The 18,754-nt window shown below is 35.8% G+C and overlaps 1 protein-coding gene across 3 annotated transcripts in view; it reads left to right on the forward strand.

The window, feature by feature from the left end:
• The window catches only part of LOC118182918 (receptor-type guanylate cyclase Gyc76C-like), a 731,383-nt gene that overhangs the window by 620,759 nt on the left and 91,870 nt on the right, over positions 1-18,754 (forward strand). For all 3 annotated transcript variants that reach the window (XM_085814149.1, XM_085814148.1, XM_085814147.1), the window contains exons 16-18: positions 239-425; positions 8,010-8,150; positions 10,775-10,898. In XM_085814149.1, the coding sequence (XP_085670275.1) occupies positions 239-425; positions 8,010-8,150; positions 10,775-10,898 (452 nt within the window). The remainder of the gene's footprint in view (positions 1-238; positions 426-8,009; positions 8,151-10,774; positions 10,899-18,754) is intronic.

Here is an 18,754-nt window from a genome sequence, read left to right on the forward strand (position 1 = left end):
TATCAGCATTTCTCACAAAAGTAGCTTGTAAGGAATTCTGCTTCAGTATCTGCGAAACATGAGACTTTCTTTTTATATTATATCAGAAAGGTGTATTTTTTGTCACTGTGGCACGAACGTAATGATCAGCTTTCTGACTAGTGAACTAAAACTCCGTCCAATCCGCTTAAACGAAACCTAATTTAATTTAGAGTTCTGCACAGCAAGATATAATATGCTTTTTTTCTATCCTTTCCAGAAATAGTAAGAAGGGTGAAAGAAGGACCAGGTAAGACTTCGGGAAAATTATTTCGACCCCTTCTGCAGGAGACGGACATGCAGGATTACGTTTTGCAGACCATGACAGAATGTTGGACAGAAGTTCCCGAAAGCAGACCTGACTTCAGACAGGTGAAGGAAAAACTCAAACATATGAAAGATGGAATGTAAGATCTTCCAAAGTGTTTCTAGTTTTTAAATAATAGCGCACGTTTGAAACTAATTCTTAATTTTAGATGTATGCTGGTTACATAGATAATCTCCATGCATTTCGAAGGAAACCGTCACGTGTCTCTCTTCGTCAGACAGCAATATAATTTTGCATCTCTTGCTATAACCAAGTTATTTAAATGAACAGAAAAAAAATTTAGTTTATTCAGTTATTGGCAAAGGGGTTTACGGCTGTGGAAAAAAAATATATTTTATTGCAAAATTTTCTAAAAAACTGGATTGCATATGCTACATTTGAGGAAAACAATAAAGGAAAACCTCTTGTAGTCTTGATTAATGGATAAAATGTGCGCATTTTAACAACCTACAGATTTCGACCTGGAATAAAATATGAAAACACTAATCAAAGAAATAACAATTATCGAAACATTAGAATCGAGAATCAAAAGTAAACGAATAAAAAAAATTAAAATCTCAAAACTTTCAGATTTTATATTACGCCAAAAGGGGCGTTTTTTTAACGTTTTCTGTGTTACCTTTATTTATTAAATATCATGTTTTTCGCACTTAAACCATAAAATTCAATTCAACAGCAATATCACAAAATATTTAAAAGAGCATGCCTTTAAAATTTCCGATACACGGTCTCGCGAGCTGGAGATAAAAATGTTTTTTCCCCGTACAGTTTTCCCATTGTTCGCTTTGAAATCGTAGAGTTTCTTAATCAAAAACTTATAAATGCTTTACAAAATATGAAATCTGTACATATAATAAAAGAAAGAGTCTGTCTGTGTGTTTCGTTAGTTCTCTGCGTAAGCTAATAGAACCAGGGCTACGAAATTTGGTACATATGTGCATCTAGACACCACCCACTGCATCTCGAAGCGAGTTTTTCAAAATTCGAATCACATTTTTTTTATTTTACATTTTCTGATGAAATCGCATTATTTTGAATAGTTTCATTCTTTTAGAAATGTGGTTTCGGCAACAGTTTTCCATTCAATGCTCTGTATACTGGACTGCTGACTGTTGAAAATATGAGATAAAATATTCATTGCTTATTTCACGGTTTTTAAGATACTGAAAAGTTTAACATGATTTTTGTTTTTGTAACGGAAAGGTGGTTAATTTATTTATTAATCTAATTAATATTTGTATTAAGGGATATTGCTTATATTTCATTGTAATTTTTTTAATATGTGATATATTTTTATTGATTTTTTTATCAAATTGTTCTGCAGAGTAAAATTCTGTGCAGGTTTTTAATTTAATGTTAGTCACTTTTACGGAACATTTAAAATCCAGATGAAGGCTGGCCGCGTAGCGGCTAGTAGATAATAAAACAAATTCCAAATGCCCGTATTCGGGGGGAAGACGTACGTTATTCAAAGTGTGATGGCTCTAAGTACCGTTGTTTTATCACAATGCAAAAAAACATACTTACATTTATGCAGATTCTTCATTATTTAATTTCTTCAAATATAATACAAGGCTCTAATATTGGGTGGCAACAATTTAAAAAGTGATTCCCCGTTTATACTGAATAAACGCAAAATGGCAAAACGAAATTTATAGCCATGAGCTAACCCTTTGGGTTAAAAATTCAAAAATAAGATTTGTGAATTAAAATCTCGAGCTTCATTAGTAATTTTTGATGAATATGATAGATTTGTGAAAAGCTAATTCAGAACTTGCAAAAGATTTTTGGAATAACTTTCGAAGAGTTAATAAAGTTTCTTTTTAAAAGAATGGTTGGGAGCTATTAATGACAGAGATGCAAGATTTGATTTCTTTTTCTTTCTGCTCATAAAATATTCGTGTTTTCCTTGCGAATTTGTAACTATTTCTGAATTTTACCCATGAATGCTAATCGACAATGAATGTCTTATATTCTGATAAAATTGAAGTTCAAGATAACTGCATTCAAAGGATAAACAGAAGATTAAATAACTCGGATACTAAGGAAAATTTTGAAACATTTTTCTGAATAACAGAAATGGAAAATGACATAAATATATGAAAACTTTTCCAAATACACTGCCCTCTAAAGATTAAGGAACGGCATGTTTCTGTACCTTATTTGAGAATGAAGCAATATAGAAACTAGAAATTTACAGGACAAAATTACAGGAAGATCACTACACAGTTCTTTAATGAAATCGACTTAGAATGCTTTTAAAGTTCAACACATACATGAATTACAGAAAAAAATTGCTCTTTGGTCAGAGAAATTCAGTCTTGGAGAAACAGTACTTCACAGTTTTTTTACGAACAATGTGGTGGTAACATTGCAAAAATGGACTCTAATAAGCGATGTGTCACCCGTACTGCAGTACATTGACGGCAGCGACGTTCCATACTGTAAATTAGTTGTCAGTTCGTAAAATGGGAAGCAACGACCAGACATGGAGAAATTCTTGTTCAAACTCATCTAGCAACTTTGGAGGACTAAAAGCAGCAGCCTGCCTCCCAGGGTATTTCCAAAGATGTTCTATCGAATTCATGGACTGAGCTGCTCATTCCAAACGTTCCATACCGTGACCCTCAAGATATTCTTTAGCAAGCGGAGCTCGAAGCGGTCACGCATTGGAGTCCATCAGAAGAAATCCAGGCCCAATAGCAGCGGCATATGGAATGACATATTAATCAAGAACCTCGTCTCGATATCTCACACCGGTCAAAGTTCCTCCATGGAACACATGCAGGCCAGTGTAACCGCCGACAGAGATCCCAGTCCAAACTATTATTCCACCAGCTCTGTAATTGTGTCTTTCGACTATGTGGAATTGGTTGCATCTGGTGCGTTGTTATCTCCAGATCAGCTGACAACCTGAATCACTCTCCAATGAGGACTTGGACTCGTCTGTGAAGAGAACAGACGCACATTGTTGACTGGCCCAGGAGAAATGCTCTCTTGCCCAGCATACACGGGCACCTCTGTGTCCTCCGGTCAAGGAGACACAAACAACTGGATGTCTTGCATAAAGACCTGTATTGTGCAGGAATCTGCGTACTGTAGTAGCTGAGATCTCATACCTGTTGCCACTAAATGATCCGCCATGAGCTGAAGCACCATATTGTTGTTCTTCCTTCGGACCAAAAGAGCTAAATGATGGTCTCCCGGAGGTGTTGTAACTCTTGGTCTGTCTGTAACATGTCTTCTAGCCACAGAATATTCAGTTTCCAACTGATTCGATAGTCGATGGACCACGTTACGAGAGACATTGTGAAGTCTAGCAGCATCAGTCTGTGACAACCCCATTACCTTAAATCCGATCGCCAGACGCTTAAAATAATCGAGCAAACAACTGCTCCAGAACATTGATAGACTCTCCTAGATATTGTCAAATAAATTTCTAATAGCAACTGAAGATAAACTTTTGAGTAAAACTTACAATTTTTGCATTTTTTTTCACCTTCTATATTTCATTTCTATAAAATAAAAGTGGTAGCTATTTTTTGGATATATTTTCTTAAACTTTGTTATTATCAGGCATATAAACTGGTAATTTAACTATTACTGACATTTTTATAATGGTGAGCTTTGAAAAGCATGCTATTCCTTAACTTTTGGTGGGCAATGTACTTCTGGCTATATGCGAATAAAAGTAAAAACCTGGCCCCCAATAATAGATAAATGTTTTAATCAAACACATTAAACAATTAAACATACTTTTAACTACAACAATAATCCTGTTTATATGTAATGGAAACAAAAAAATGTGCCTTTAAATTTGCCAAAAATGTGCCTAATATGCCTGATAATGAAGAATTTTCTATTAAAATTTCCTAAAAAGAAATTCAAGCGAATTAAATGTAATTCGTCTTATGTTTATCGTTCTCATCCTAATACACTGACTACCAATAAGTATTTGGACACCTATGCCAATGACGATATCTGCGGTCCTAAGGTACGTCACGGACTTCGCCGGTATATATCGTGTAGGAAACAGCATCGGGTTTAGGCGCATGCAAGATGCTTCGCAGTTCGGAGCTCTCTGATTTCGAAAACGATATAATTATCGGGTATCACAAATAAGGCCGATCCTTAAGGGACATATCTAGCGATCTGAAGTACCCAAAATCGACAGTGGCCTATGTGATTACGAAGTGGAAGGTGAGCGGTGATTGTCGGAATGTGCCCCGAGTCGGCAGACCAACGAAACTGGGAGATAGAGACCGACGAGTGCTGTCCAGAGAAATTCGGAAGAAGCGCACCCAACCGATGGCCCTCATCCACAAGGAGTTTCAACAGGCATCCGGGAATATTGTTTCAATGAATACCATCCGTAAGGAAGCAGATCTGCTTGGTTTTCATGGTCGTGCTGCTGCCCATAAGCCTTTGATCACAAAGTCCAACCGCGCTGCTCGGTTAATGTTGTACAAAGCACATCGAAATTGGACCGTAGATCAGTGGAAATGGGTTCTTTGGAGTGACGAATCAAGGTTCACCCTTTACCGTTCGGATGGAAGGGTCTGGGTCTGGCGTCTACCTGGAGAACGTCTCCTGCCAGAATGCATTGTGCCAACAGTCAAGTTCGGCGGAGGTGGAATTATGATCTGGGGGTGTTTCTCCTGGTATGGGCTGGGACCCTTGGTCCCCATTCATGGTAAGCTCAACTCCGATGCCTACTGCACTATTTTGGATGACAATGTGCTTTCTACGTTGTGGCAGTTTTACGGGTTGAACCCCTGTTACTTTCAGGACGACAATGCCAGTTGTCATGTTTCGACGTTAACCTAGGCTTGGTATGGTGCCAATGGAGGTCATCGAATGGACTGGCCTGCCCAGAGTCCAGACCTGAACCCTATCGAAAACCTCTGGGACGAGTTGCATCGCCGAATTCAGGGGTGCACTACCCGTGCAAAATCAGTGAAGGAACTTCTATGTCTTCTCCAAGCCGAGTGGAAGAAAATACCACTAGCTGTCATACAAAGACTTGTGGAAAGTATGCCCCGGAGGGTCCACACTGTAATTACCTCTCGTGGAGGCTCTACCAACTATTGATTTTGAATAAAGTTAGTTTTTCTTTTCTATCACAGGTGTCCAAATACTTATTGGTAGTCAGTGTACGACTGAGCTATGTTTTGGTTTGCTTTTATTCAATTAAGGCAAAGGACACGGGTCTAGGACTTTTCCTCGTTGCCATTTCACGGTTACCGTCTCGCCGTCAACACATATTTTTCTTTACGTAATTGTATTTTATCTTCCAGTATTATACTCGTATTGAATTTATTTAGTTTAATAATTCTGTTAACTTTTGTATGCTTAGTAAAGATTGATTTTAATCTATATAGTTATTTACAAATATGAGATATAAAGAAATTACACATAGTTGGAAAAAAACGGTTCTAGGAAAAACCCCCACAGGGAAAACGTACACAGGAATAATGCTCACAGGTATAAATGCTCACAGGAAAAAAGACCCACACAGAAATATGCCCATATAGAAAAATACTCTCATGGAAAAATGCTCACTTAAGAAAAACGCTCGCATGGAAAAAAACTCACATAGATATATGCTCACATGGAAATAAGCCCACTGATAAATAAAATACGTAAAAATAGCCTTACATTAATCAATCAATAATTAATCGATTCCAACATCGCACACCTACTTGAATTTTTTAAAGAAAAATTATTTGATCATTTGAAAAAATTATTGGACAAATGCTAATATTAAGGCGGTATATAAAAGAATAAAAACTATAGAAAAATTTTGCATGTACTGTAATATTTTTGACACTGCCCCCTGTACGACATCTTTTTTTCCTGTAACTGCCAATAGTTTAATTTTGTTTTTTATTTACTCTAATTTTGCATACTTTTGATCTATAGAAATTTATGTTTGAATGTAGTTATTTAAGTTTGGAAACAAAAAAGTTCTAGAAGACCACAGTTTCCAATCGAAGTGTGGAATCATTATGAAGCAGCCTTTGAAAAATCTCCTAAAGCAACAATTATTACGAAAGCTTTCATAAGGTACTAAATTCTTATTTAATTGTAGCCATCCTAGTATGTGGTTTTTGTTTGACGGACTGAAAAAAAGATTTAGCCCGTCAACGTTTATTACTAGCTATTGTAAATACAAGGCGTACTGAAGTAAAAGAAAATATGAAAACTTACATTTGGTAATCTTGAATCATGTAAGAAACTATGATGAAATTAGATATTTACGTATATTAGCTAATATTCAGTGAGTTTGTAGAGACATTAGGTATTTTGGAAGCAAATGCGAAAAGTGAGCAAAGCCTTTGTCGGGAATCGAACCACGGACCTCTGGTATACGCGCCCAGCTTGCAGACCACCAAACTACGAAGGCATGCTAGGAAGGCGGAAGAAATACCTTATAAGTTTATGTGAAATATACATGATTTATATATAACGAGGTATTTTGCGTAATTTAAATAAAATAATTATTTCTTTTTGCTTATTCTTCTAAATGTTTATATTATGAAATGTGTAACTTATATTTACTATTGACTATTATTTTATTTTTTTAACAATAAAAATTGTAATAATTTTTCGCTGTATATTCTGTTTTGTATTTTTTTCCTTCCTCCTAATTTCCCTCCTCCTCAATTTAAGTAATTTTTCTTTGAAAAATTCAAGTAGATGTACGATGTTCAAATCGATTAACTTATTGATTAATTAATGTAAGGATATTTTTACGTATTTTATTTATCAGTGGGCTTATTTCCATGTCAGCATATATCTATGTGAGCTTTTTTACGTGCGAGCATATTTCTTAAGTGAGCATTTTTCCATGAGAGTATTTTTCTATATGGGCATATTTCTGTGTGGGGCTTTTTTCATGTGAGCATTTATACCTCTGAGCAATAAATATTCTGTGAGCATTTTTCCTGTGGCTTTTTTCCTGTGGCGTTGGAAAATTATGTCAGTATCAAAAAGAACTGTGGTAAACCTCTGATATACAGAGGTTATATTATCTATTTTAAAATAGGTAATTTTTTTCTTTTTTAAAATAGACATATTTTTCGTGAAAATTCAGGATTCGTCAAAATTGCTTGAAATTTTAATTCTTGTCAGCACCTTACTCTCTTAAAATTAATTTGTTCATGTGTAACAATACATTTGTATAAAACTGTACACAAAAAAATTTAATTAATTAAATTAATAAACTAAATAGAGTTATTATTTTAAATCAATATAATACGTTAAGGTATAATGCAGTCGTGTAAAGAAAAATATGTCTTGGTCTATCTGCCTAGGGGGAAGGAGGACTAAGGGAATTTGTAATGTGTATAGATATACACATTACACAAGGAGAAGGTCACGAAAACTCTCATGCAAACAACCGGGATTCAAACCGCAGACTATAACTACCAGTGTTCAGTGATTTTACTGCTCGGGAGCTGGTGGGATCATTTGGAATGTAGAAGCTCCATGATTTAATCATAACAAACTATCTCGTGCAACGCTAAAATCTGAATCCTTTCATATTTTTTTCCTTTACCTGCCTCGAAATACAGCTGTATTTCTAGCATATGCATGTCTAAAGTGTGTTATGAAAAATTATATGATAGCACTAATATGATTTAATTCAATTGTCTTACAGAACGTCAAACATTATGGATAATATGATGGATATGATGGAGCGGTATGCTAATAACTTAGAAGAGCTCGTTGAGGAAAGAACATCACAGCTAGCTGAAGAGCAGAGTAAAACGGAAGCCCTCTTGCACAGAATGTTGCCTAAGTAAGGAACATATTCGAAAAATCTTCATTCTGCTTATCTTTTCTGTCATAAATGTAAAGAAGTTAATACAACTGTCATTGAAATCTTTATGCGCAACTGTATATAATATACGCTACTTAATTTAATCGAGGTTAATGTTATCATTCGGATATCGTCTGGATTTGCCTATGTCCCGCCGTTTCTGTACGAAAATATAGAAAACACATCTCTTATTTTTGAACAATTGAATGAATTTTATCGAACTGTTCGAGAGTGATTTTTTTTTTACATTAACGTTTTAACTTTTCGCCAAATAAGAGATCAGTTCGCTAAATGAGATCATAATAAGCAAAAAATATTGCCAAGTGAGAGGCTTAAAAAGTCTTAATTTATAATCATGTCTACATGATATATTTTTTAAATTCCTTATACGAAATAAATTGAATATTGTAACCACGATAAACTTCGATTATCGTATTTTGAAGGAAATATCCATTTCGTCTGCTCTCGATTCCATTTCGACGATTTCTTTTTTTGCATGGCGTCTTAGTTCATTTTTTACGTGAAGTCTGTTTATACGGACATCCCTGAGCTGGTCATTTGTAACGTCCATATGTTGGGAGTGGACAGTGGTGGTGGAATTTATCTGTCTTCACAGAACTAGAACCGTTTCTACGGTGGTCCGTTTAGGCTAAACAGGCTAAATAAGTCCGTCTCGAGCTGTGTAATCGCTGCGTATTAAATAATGAATAATGTTTGGGGGTTTCCACTCCTGGAATCTCCTCTGAAGTTGGAACGCAACTAGTGTAAAAGCATAAAAGCCTAGGTCTTAGCTGCTTCTCTAGTGCAGCGTATGTACAGGCAGAATAAAGACTCTTTTTTTTTTTTTTTTTTTTTTTTTTTTTTCCAAAAAGACATTAAAAAATGGATTCAAAAGTTAATTTTTCATGACGTCTTTTCCGTATATACGGACGCATGTATGTAAGTATATCTCATAACTCAGAAACAATTAACCGTTGAACACTGAAATTTTGTATATAGGGCTGCTGTAACATTTAGTTCTGCACCTCCCTTTTTTGCAGCTGTTGGCATTATCAAACAAATGCCCAGGTGCGGTTGAGATAGCTTCCCCGCAAAGCGCGTTTGAGGTTGCCAGAAAATTGCAAGGAATAGCAGAGTTGGCAGACTTGGCGTGAAATCGTCCATTTGGCAATATTTTGCGACAAAATTGGCGATATGCTATAATCGGAACGAGAGCATTCTAAAACGAGTTCTTACAGGTTTGCCCCAGAATGTTCTGGAAAGCAGGAGATGTATTTGAGTGCTTTGCCGTGAAACTTTCTCCACCGTTATAGCCTGTGTTGCTGGATGTTTCAGCGTATTTATCGTAGGTCTTCGACGACAGTAAACGTGTTTTCGGAACGCTGCTGTGTAATAATGGCGCATAACTTGTGTTTTGATCTTGCCTCAAGTATTGTTGTCCAATGACAGATTGTGAACATTTACAAATGTAACCCAGTCCATTAATCTACACAAGGCCGGATGTGGTGGTCTCTTTTTTATGGAGGCACCTAATAGGTGGGCCACCGTCGCCTTTCCTATGAAAGGACGGACAGTTACAACAATGCCTTCTCCAGGATTCGAACCGAGGCCCTTCGGCATCGCAATCAGCTTCCCTGATCACTATACCAACTAGGCGGCTCGCAACAATATATATATATATATATATATATATATGTGTGTGTGTGTGTGTGTGTGTGTGTGTGTGTGTGTCTAAGATATAACAAAATACGATGGCTGCGCTAAGAAAAGATCGGCGAACTCAAAACTAACTATTCTAAATTTGGTATTACATTTCTATCACTTAAAATTTCCTTTGGTACTTGAATTTCAAAATCTGTCTTAAACAATTTTTGCCAATCGTATATACCAAATTTTGAATAGTTAGTTTTGAGGTCGCCGATCTTTTCTAAGCGCAGCCATCGTATTTTGTTATATCTTACATATATATACGTCAAGTCCTTTGCTCGGCTTAAAAGTCTTTATACGGCAACTGTTGGTCGTAGTGATATACTTCCTGTTACAAAAGGGTTTAAGATGACGAACATATTCATGTTTTAGCAATGTCGCATTTAAATAAAAGTTAATTTTTGACAAATAACAAAATCTAATATCTCTCCTGATTCCTATACATACGTTATACTCATTATTTGGGTAACTTTTATTTTCATTTTGACAAAATAAAATTATAAGAAGTTTGACTCTGGAACAAGAAAAATTAGCCGAGTTATTGAATTTCAAAATTTGCAACTTTGAATGTCACTTTCAATTTGTCTGCAGGAATCGATTAATTAATTTAGACTAATTCAAGAATATAAATTTAAATGAAACGCATCAAAAAATGTGTATAATTTTGTAAGCCGTATAAAGACGTCACGTGGTGTCCACGTCATGTTTTTTGAATAACTTATTGTATGTATATATTTTAATGCACTTTTAATCATATTTACATGATATTTTTTGACGATTTTTTTGAATAACTGCACAAGAATTAGGCAATATTTTTATAACTATTGACAAATCGGTGTGTATTTATTATAGCAGTGTAAATATTGGTCGATAATAATTATACAATATATGTATAGGTCAGTAGCAGAGCAACTTATGAGGGGAGAAGCCGTCATTCCAGAAACGTTCGACGCAGTTACCATTTACTTCAGTGACATTGTAGGTTTTACGGAAATGTCAGCCACGAGTACGCCAATGGAGGTAAGTTTTTGTATCATATGAGTGCAGAAGTGTCCACGGCCATTTCAGGTTACAAAACGTTTTCTTTTTTGATTTACAATATAAACGTCGTGGAATATAATATTAATAATCATTTTCATAAGAAATATGTCTGGTACTTACGTATTATTCCATCGACCGTAAAGCTATTGCCAATCACCAAAATTTAGCTCCAGTTATGGATAAGCGTGATGTTACAACGCAAAGCATCTGCGCTTTGGTTTGATGCCACTCTGGCTGATTCTCGATAAGCCACGTTTTGTTCTTATGAAAAAGATGTAAAATATTTATCATTGTAGTATTTTTCCCTTTCATTTGAATGACGATCTTGAAGTCACGAATGAAGGATAATCTTATAACACTAAGACGGTGAAAGCAGCGATAGTGAAGAAAATAAAGAACCTTTAACACAAAGAAGTTAAACGTAATTAACTAACTTTGTAATGAGAATCGACCCAAATGAAGAAAGTAGACGCAATTTGGAAGAGAGGTTATTGAGAAACTTGTGATCGCACTAACGCGAAGCGTTTAATGAGTTGCGTGAGATATTGTCCCAAGCAAAAATCACCAGTTATTAAAAAAATAATTGTACCATGTACCTACTCGTCAAGTAGTAATAGAAATCCTTTCAATTAACATTTCATTTACATTCCCCTTTTAATTGCAATAATATTTAAGTTTGTATACATTGTAAATACTTTCTTAATCTGAACTATATTTAAACCGTTTTACGCACAGTTAATTTTGGGAAACGCAGCTTTGCTGTATGCACACTGTGTTAATAACGTTACCCCCTCCTCCGACTAGGGTTTACTATATTAGGAATGAGATTAATTGTAACAAGAAACGAATGCTAGGAAACACACTTTTTTGTTGCTGTTGGCATTATCAAACAAAGCCCAGCTGCGGTTGACATAGCTTCCCCGCAAAGCGCGTTTGAGGTTGCCAGAAAATTGCAAGGAAGAGCAGGGTTGGCCGACTTGGCGTGAAATCGTCCATTTGGCGATATTTTGCTATAAAATTGGCGATGTACCATAATCGGAACGAGAGCATTCTAAATCGAATTCTTACAGGTTTGAAAATACGATGGCTGCACTAAGAAAAGATCGGCGACCTCAAAACTAACTATTTTAAATTTGGTATTACATTTCTATCACTTAAAATTTTCTTTGGTACTTGAATTTCAAATCTGTCTTAAACAATTTTCGCCAACCGTATTTTCTTAGGTCTTGCATACATATACGCCAAGTCCTTTGCTCGGCTTAAAAGTCTTTATACGGCCTTTATTTTCGAAACTGTTGGTCGTAGTGATATATTTCCTGTTACAGAAGGGACGAAAATATTCATGTTTTGGTAATGTCGCATTTAAATAAAAGTTAATTTTTGACAAATAACAAAATCTAATATCTCTCCTGATTCCTACACAAACATTATACTCATTATTTGGGAAACTTTTATACTGATTTTGACAAAATAAAATTATAAGAAGTTTGACTCTCGAACAAGAAAAATTAGCCGAGATATTGAATTTCAAAATCTGCAACTTTGAATGTCACTTTCAATTTGTACAACAAGTACAAAACGATCTCATCGAAGGGGTGGAAAATACCATGATTCAATTTCATGAATTTGACAAACTTGTTGAATTTCGCTTTGTTCTCTTAGCTTATTTTATTAGTTTATACTAGCTTATTTTATTATTCACTTTATTATATCTTTACTTTTTCTGTTACTTATTTTATTAGGAACTAGCCGACGTTGCCTGGGCTTTAACGCAAAGTGATCAGGCCTAGGGAAATGGGACTAGTTTTTTCGAAATCTCAGGTAAAGAGCTATTTACTTCCTTTACCTGGCGCCATGTAACGATTTCAGTAAGCACAGATATTTAGTTTGCTAGGTGGAGAGTTAATTTCTTCATCGTTTTCAAATATTCGCGAAAACGTTATAGAGCGCGCACTTAAAGGTTATCTGAAAATCCATCTTCTATCCTGTCCTCCTGTGCTGCACTCATTCTACTCGTACTTGAAGCGCCCCCTATGGCACAGGAAGTTCTGACAGCATGAACTTTTCATCCTAATCTTGGCATACAGCGGAAGTTGGAACTAGCTGAAAAATTCTGATGATTACAGGGTTTTAAAGTGGAACACAACAATGCCTGATGTGAACCTAAGACGGGTGACGATACTTCAAACTCGAAGTTGTGCAAAAATATTAATTTTCATTTTTTGTAGAAAACACAATTATAAATTCTTTGTTTAGGATGTGTAACTCCCACTCATAACGAGAACGCAACAACGGTGACTTAAACCTAAGGTGTGCGTCGCATGCACAATGTTGTTACATATACGATATGAGCGGACTCCGTGCAGTGGGTTTTTGAGATCGCGTGTAAACAGTGAACCTTCTCTTGTTTTGAAGGTCACAAACAAACAGACATTCTTTTAACATATAAAAATGATTTTAATGAACCCAGCTAGTGTAATTAATACGAATAGAAATAAATATGCGTTTATTGCTTTTAAATCGCTTATTTTGTTAATTAGTTACAGAATAAATACGAAAGAAAAATTATCTTACGCTTCGCTAAACGTTAATTTTGGCATTGGCAGCACATTTCTCTTGAACCCTTGATTTTGTCTATTCAATTTGAAAGAGAAATAAATATATTGCGTTTTGTAGAATGGCAACACACTTCTTTTATATCGCCAAGTTTTTCGATTAAATTAGATACATAAGTATCTCGCAGTATTCAGAGCGGCAACGCAAAGCCTGTAAATTTCCGAGTTGTGTTATGTAGAGAAATTATCTGATAGCGTTATAAAAAATTAGGTTAATGATTTTACGATTTATGGAAATTTAAATTTTATTTTGATTCTGAATTATTTAATTTAAGGCTTTAATTTTGGGGAAAAACAGATGCTTCTGGAAATATTATTTAGTATAAATGAATATTATTTATTTTCTTTTATTTGCAAATCTTGTACAAACTTTTATTCATTGTGAAAGAAGTAGGGAAAGGGAGGCAATTTTCGCCAAGTCATGATTTCGCGCGCTTTAGAATGTTCGAGAAAGAATTTTCATTGTTAGTTGACCTTAAGAGAGGAAAGTACGTGACGGAAAGGTCAAAGGTTGCTACTTGTCTTTCAATGTAAGTCATTCATGTTTTTGGCGATTGAGGGTCCGGTTGTTGGCTAAGTGAAGAAGGGCGCGCATGCGCGATCACCCTTATTTCCGCATTCTGGAGTTGAAAACGAAGATTTTGCCATAATTAAGGGGGCGATAAGTGAAGCCATAGTGGGAGCCCGTTTTTGTGAAGGAGATGAAGAAAATTGGAGTTGGATACACACTTACTCTGGACACACTTTCTCTGGACTCACTTACTCTTGGACTCGCTGACTTTCGGGTTTGCTGGACTTGTGGACGTTGCTCTTGAAAACTGGCTTGAAGAAAATTGGAGTTGGATTCTCTCCCTTACTGACTGGTGGGTGGAACTTACTTGGGACGTTACCCGTGAAGCTTGCTCTTGGGATGAGTAAGAACAGGCGAGCAGTAATTTCCTAGCAACAACGTTTCTGACCGGCGAAATTTGAACGAGTTACCTGCGTGTTGACATAGGACTTTCAGGACCAAGCGGATAGCCGTCCTGGGCAGCAGTGCTCCTGTTTCTGTTCTACAGTAGTGAAGTGGAGTCTACATTTTTAGAACCAGTGTCAAGATGAGCCCGGCCGACATCAACGCGGGATAAGATAAGAGTCCTCCGCTTCAAGATGTCCCTTCAAGATAAGTTTTATTTATTTATTTTATTTTATTTTTTTTTTTTTTTTTTGGTGTGTTTGAACTTTAGGCAAGCTTTTCAAAAACGTCCTTAGCAGAAAAAAAAACAACGTCAAATCTAAAATTTAACTCTCAGGCCTTAAATTGTTTCCCTTTCCTTTCTTTTAAATCACCAGACAAACCTTAAGTTTTTTATGAATTTAAATGAACAGACTCTCAGATGAGGTTAAGATTTTTCTTATTGTGTTGTAATTGAATAAACTGATATTTAATCTGGAACCTCTTACAGTATGTTTTCTTTATATATTTAATATGAACTTTTCCTTTATATCTTGTATATGTTTTATGTTTTCGATCCTCTCACGGCGCGGTCCCGGAATGCATTTTTTTTACAACGCAAAAATGCTGTACACGTTTCACTATACGATTACTACCTTTAACGGCAAGTAGTTTCATATTTAACATTTTTATATGAATTTAAGATATAACATTGGTGCCGTGAAGTAAGATTCATAACATTATTTCCCAGCGTGAACTTAAGCTATTTAACAGTTGCTAAGCGACAGTTCGTTAAATTAACGTAGAATATTAGTGCATAAAGAGAGTGGACACCTTAGGACACCATTCGTTTGTTTCCACGGTCAAGTGAGCTAAATTTCAACAAAATCTGAAACATTTGGAGATTCGTATGAAATACGAAGGTAGGTTCACTTTTGTTTACTTATACAGATGTTTTATGCTTAAGGGTAGATGTTAATTAACAACTACTGAACTATAAACACAAATTACGCTGGCTTAAAATTGGGTTACAGGTAAATAGTGGTTTTTTGCTTGCTTTTTCAAATTCTACCTTCTTTAAATTTTGTAGCATTTGATGTTTCTGAATACTCTTTGTAAAACTACTTTATCAAACGCATTTCTTGAAAATCAATGCTCAGACTTCTGCTTGAGTTTATATACCTTTCCCCATCACTCTTACTACCTCTACTAGATAAAATATTTTTTCTCATTTAACGGGAAAAACTGCCGACTGAACGATATCTGCTTCATTCAGGTGGCAAGAAATATGCCAACTTTTGCAACAGATCTACTTCTTTTCCCAGATGGATCGATTTTTTTTTTTTTTTTTTTTTTTTTTTCTTTGTATCCCCAGTGGAGTCGAAAGGAAAGAACATCCCATCGAGAATTGAATTCTGGAAAATTCAATCACTTTTTCAGAGACATATGACCATTGGCATAAGTTATATCTTTTAGCGGAAGAAGTAGTACATTAAAGTCATGCTGAGTTGTAAGATAGTATTTCGCTTCTTCATTTGGAATGTTTGATATTGCTCGCTGTGAACTTAGTAGAGCAGTCTTCTGCGGGAGCGTGTCCCTTTTTTAGCTTTAGTGTCTTCGCCAAACGTGAGTCCGCGCTTCATTGACTTCAATTTACGCTTTGTCCGATGTCAACTTATTCTCTGAGCTTAGAAATACATTTGTAACAATATCAAATGATAAGCATGAAAGAAGATTTACTTGTTCATTGGAGGTGTTTAAGCGTATTTTCTTCTTCTTTCCTAATGGCAGATTTTAAAGAATGGAAGAAAATTTGAAAGGTGTGTGTGGTGTATTTAATTATGGCAAAGCACATTAGGGCTATCTGCCTAAGGGGAGGGATGCCTTCGTGGAGGACTTTCTAAGGGAAACTGGCTCGTATACACGTTACACATAGGGAAAACCACGAAAACACCCATGCAGCCAGCCCGTTCGCGGGATTCGAACCTCGGACCGAACTACCAGTGTTCAGCGACTTTACCGCTCGGTGGTGGGCCGCTGGTGGGCCTAAAATTTGAAAGGACTCGGAACTTAACGGCGCACCTAAGATTGGTGAGATTTTTATACTGTCACTTAATATCTCAAGTTACTGATGTGTTCTTGGATTCATTTCTGCAAACACATATTTAGGCCAAAGGGCTATTAATTTCGTTTTAGCATTTTGCGTTGGTTCACGATAAATGTCGGTTCACTTTTCAAACTGTTGCCACCAAATATTACAGTCCTGTATTATATTTAAAAAATTAAATAATGAAGAATCGCCATAAATATATGTATGTTTCTCGCATTGCGATAAAACAACGGTACCTAGAGCCATCCAATTTTGAATAACGTACATTTCCTCCCGAATATGGGCATCTCGAAGCCCAATTTTGGAATTTGAAATTTGTTTTATTATGGATTTCATATTTTCTTACAGTTTAACGAATTTTTGATTAACAACCTCGACGATTTCAAAGCGAGCAATGGCAACACTACGAGAAAAACATAAATTATCTCCAGCGCGCGAGACTGTTTCGGAAATTCTAAAGATATGCTCTTTTAAAAATTATTTTGCGATATTGCTGTTGAGCTGAATTTTATGGTTTAAGTGCGAAGAACATATTTAATAAATAAAGGCCAAAACGTTACACAAACGACCCTTTGGCCGTAATGTAAAATCTGAAAGATTTCAGATTTTTTTTTTACTTTTATTGTTAAGCATCGCTTTCTTCGCGCTTATGCCACGTAAAATTGTAGAGTAAAATGACAAAATATTTAAAAACAGAATGTCGTTAATTTTCCAATAGAGCGGTTGCCATACATATTTTATATATTTGTTATATTTGTTTCAAAAGTACCTTTTGAACCATAAAATATTTATCTTAAAAAGAGAGTGCATGTTTTTGATGGACCCGGTAGTGTTAGCTTGTAAATACTTAATATTTCTAAATATATCTCATGAATTAAGTGTATTTTTATTTAAATCTAAAAAGTCGAAAAAAATATCGAAGAACTGCTTTTATTTCTTTTCAATCACTTAATTTGCTTTTCAATAACAGAAAGATTAAATTTGAAATCTTATGCTTTACTGACTGGGAATACTATGGTGCATGGATATTGTAAATATTGTATTTCAAATAGCGAATTTGTGAATTAAAAATTGAATGATACATATCTTACATTTTGTCGAATGGCAATAGTGTGGTGCGACGGAGGTAAAAATGTTTTTTTTGTTGTTGTTGTTGTTGTTGAACAGCATTGCCACTTCTCTCTTTCGAATCGCTGAGTTTTTTTATCAAAAATTCGTTCAAGCAAAGTTTGAAAAACAAATCGGAAACCAATGCGAAATTCAAAATTCGACCAATAAGGTATTTCTCCCGCCTTCTTAGTGTGCCTTCGTGGTGTAGTGGACAGCATACTCGGCGCGTATCGAGAGGTCCGGGGTTCGAGTCCCGGCGAGGGCATTGCTCACTTTTCACATCTCCTGCTTCCAAATATCCGCCCACCAGCGGCCGAGCAATAAAGTCGCAGAACACTGGTAGTTCGGTCCGAGGTTCGAATTCCGTGAACGAGCTGCTGCATGGGCGTTTTCGTCATGTGTAACGTGTATACAAGCCAGTTCCCTTAAGGCCCGTTCCCACTGGGGTTTATCTGAGCTAACGAACACAACTAACGTAGTCGACCCATCCCCAAAACCAGTTTTTCCCCATAGAGCAGCAAGTTGTAAAATCTGAACTGCAGGCACAGCGGAGCTAGTCGACACGGGGAACTGACTCCGTTAGCTCAGATAAACCCCAGTGGGAACGGCGTTTTAGAAAGCCCTCCACGAAGGCATTCCTCCCCTTAGGCAGATAGCCCTCGAGGCTTTGCCATAATCACACACACACACACTCGCGCTTCCAAATATCCTATTGTGTCTGCAACATACTTATTTACACTATTAATATTAAATCATACATATTTAATTAGACTTGCAATTAGCTCGACACTTCTTTTATTATTTGCTTGTGAAAGGTAACTTGATTTTAAATCAAAGTTACTTCATATAAGCAGTTTCTGTTTGGGTCTTATCCCAGTATACGATACACAAGGAATTTGGCGACTCATGGGTATATCGAATGGGTTCACAAGTTTTATTTTGGTGATAAGAATTTTGAAAATTGTGACAAGGCCGTTTGACTTATGTTTACGCCGGAGTTTCCATTGCAGTAGCTACAAACAGAATTCTCATAGCTAGTTACGAAAACTTAAAAAAAAAATAATGA

The sequence above is a fragment of the Stegodyphus dumicola genome, chromosome 3 (assembly GCF_044657685.1).
Source record: "Stegodyphus dumicola isolate Sdum_Otavi_A_Nest chromosome 3, ASM4465768v1".
NCBI lineage: Eukaryota > Metazoa > Arthropoda > Arachnida > Araneae > Eresidae > Stegodyphus > Stegodyphus dumicola.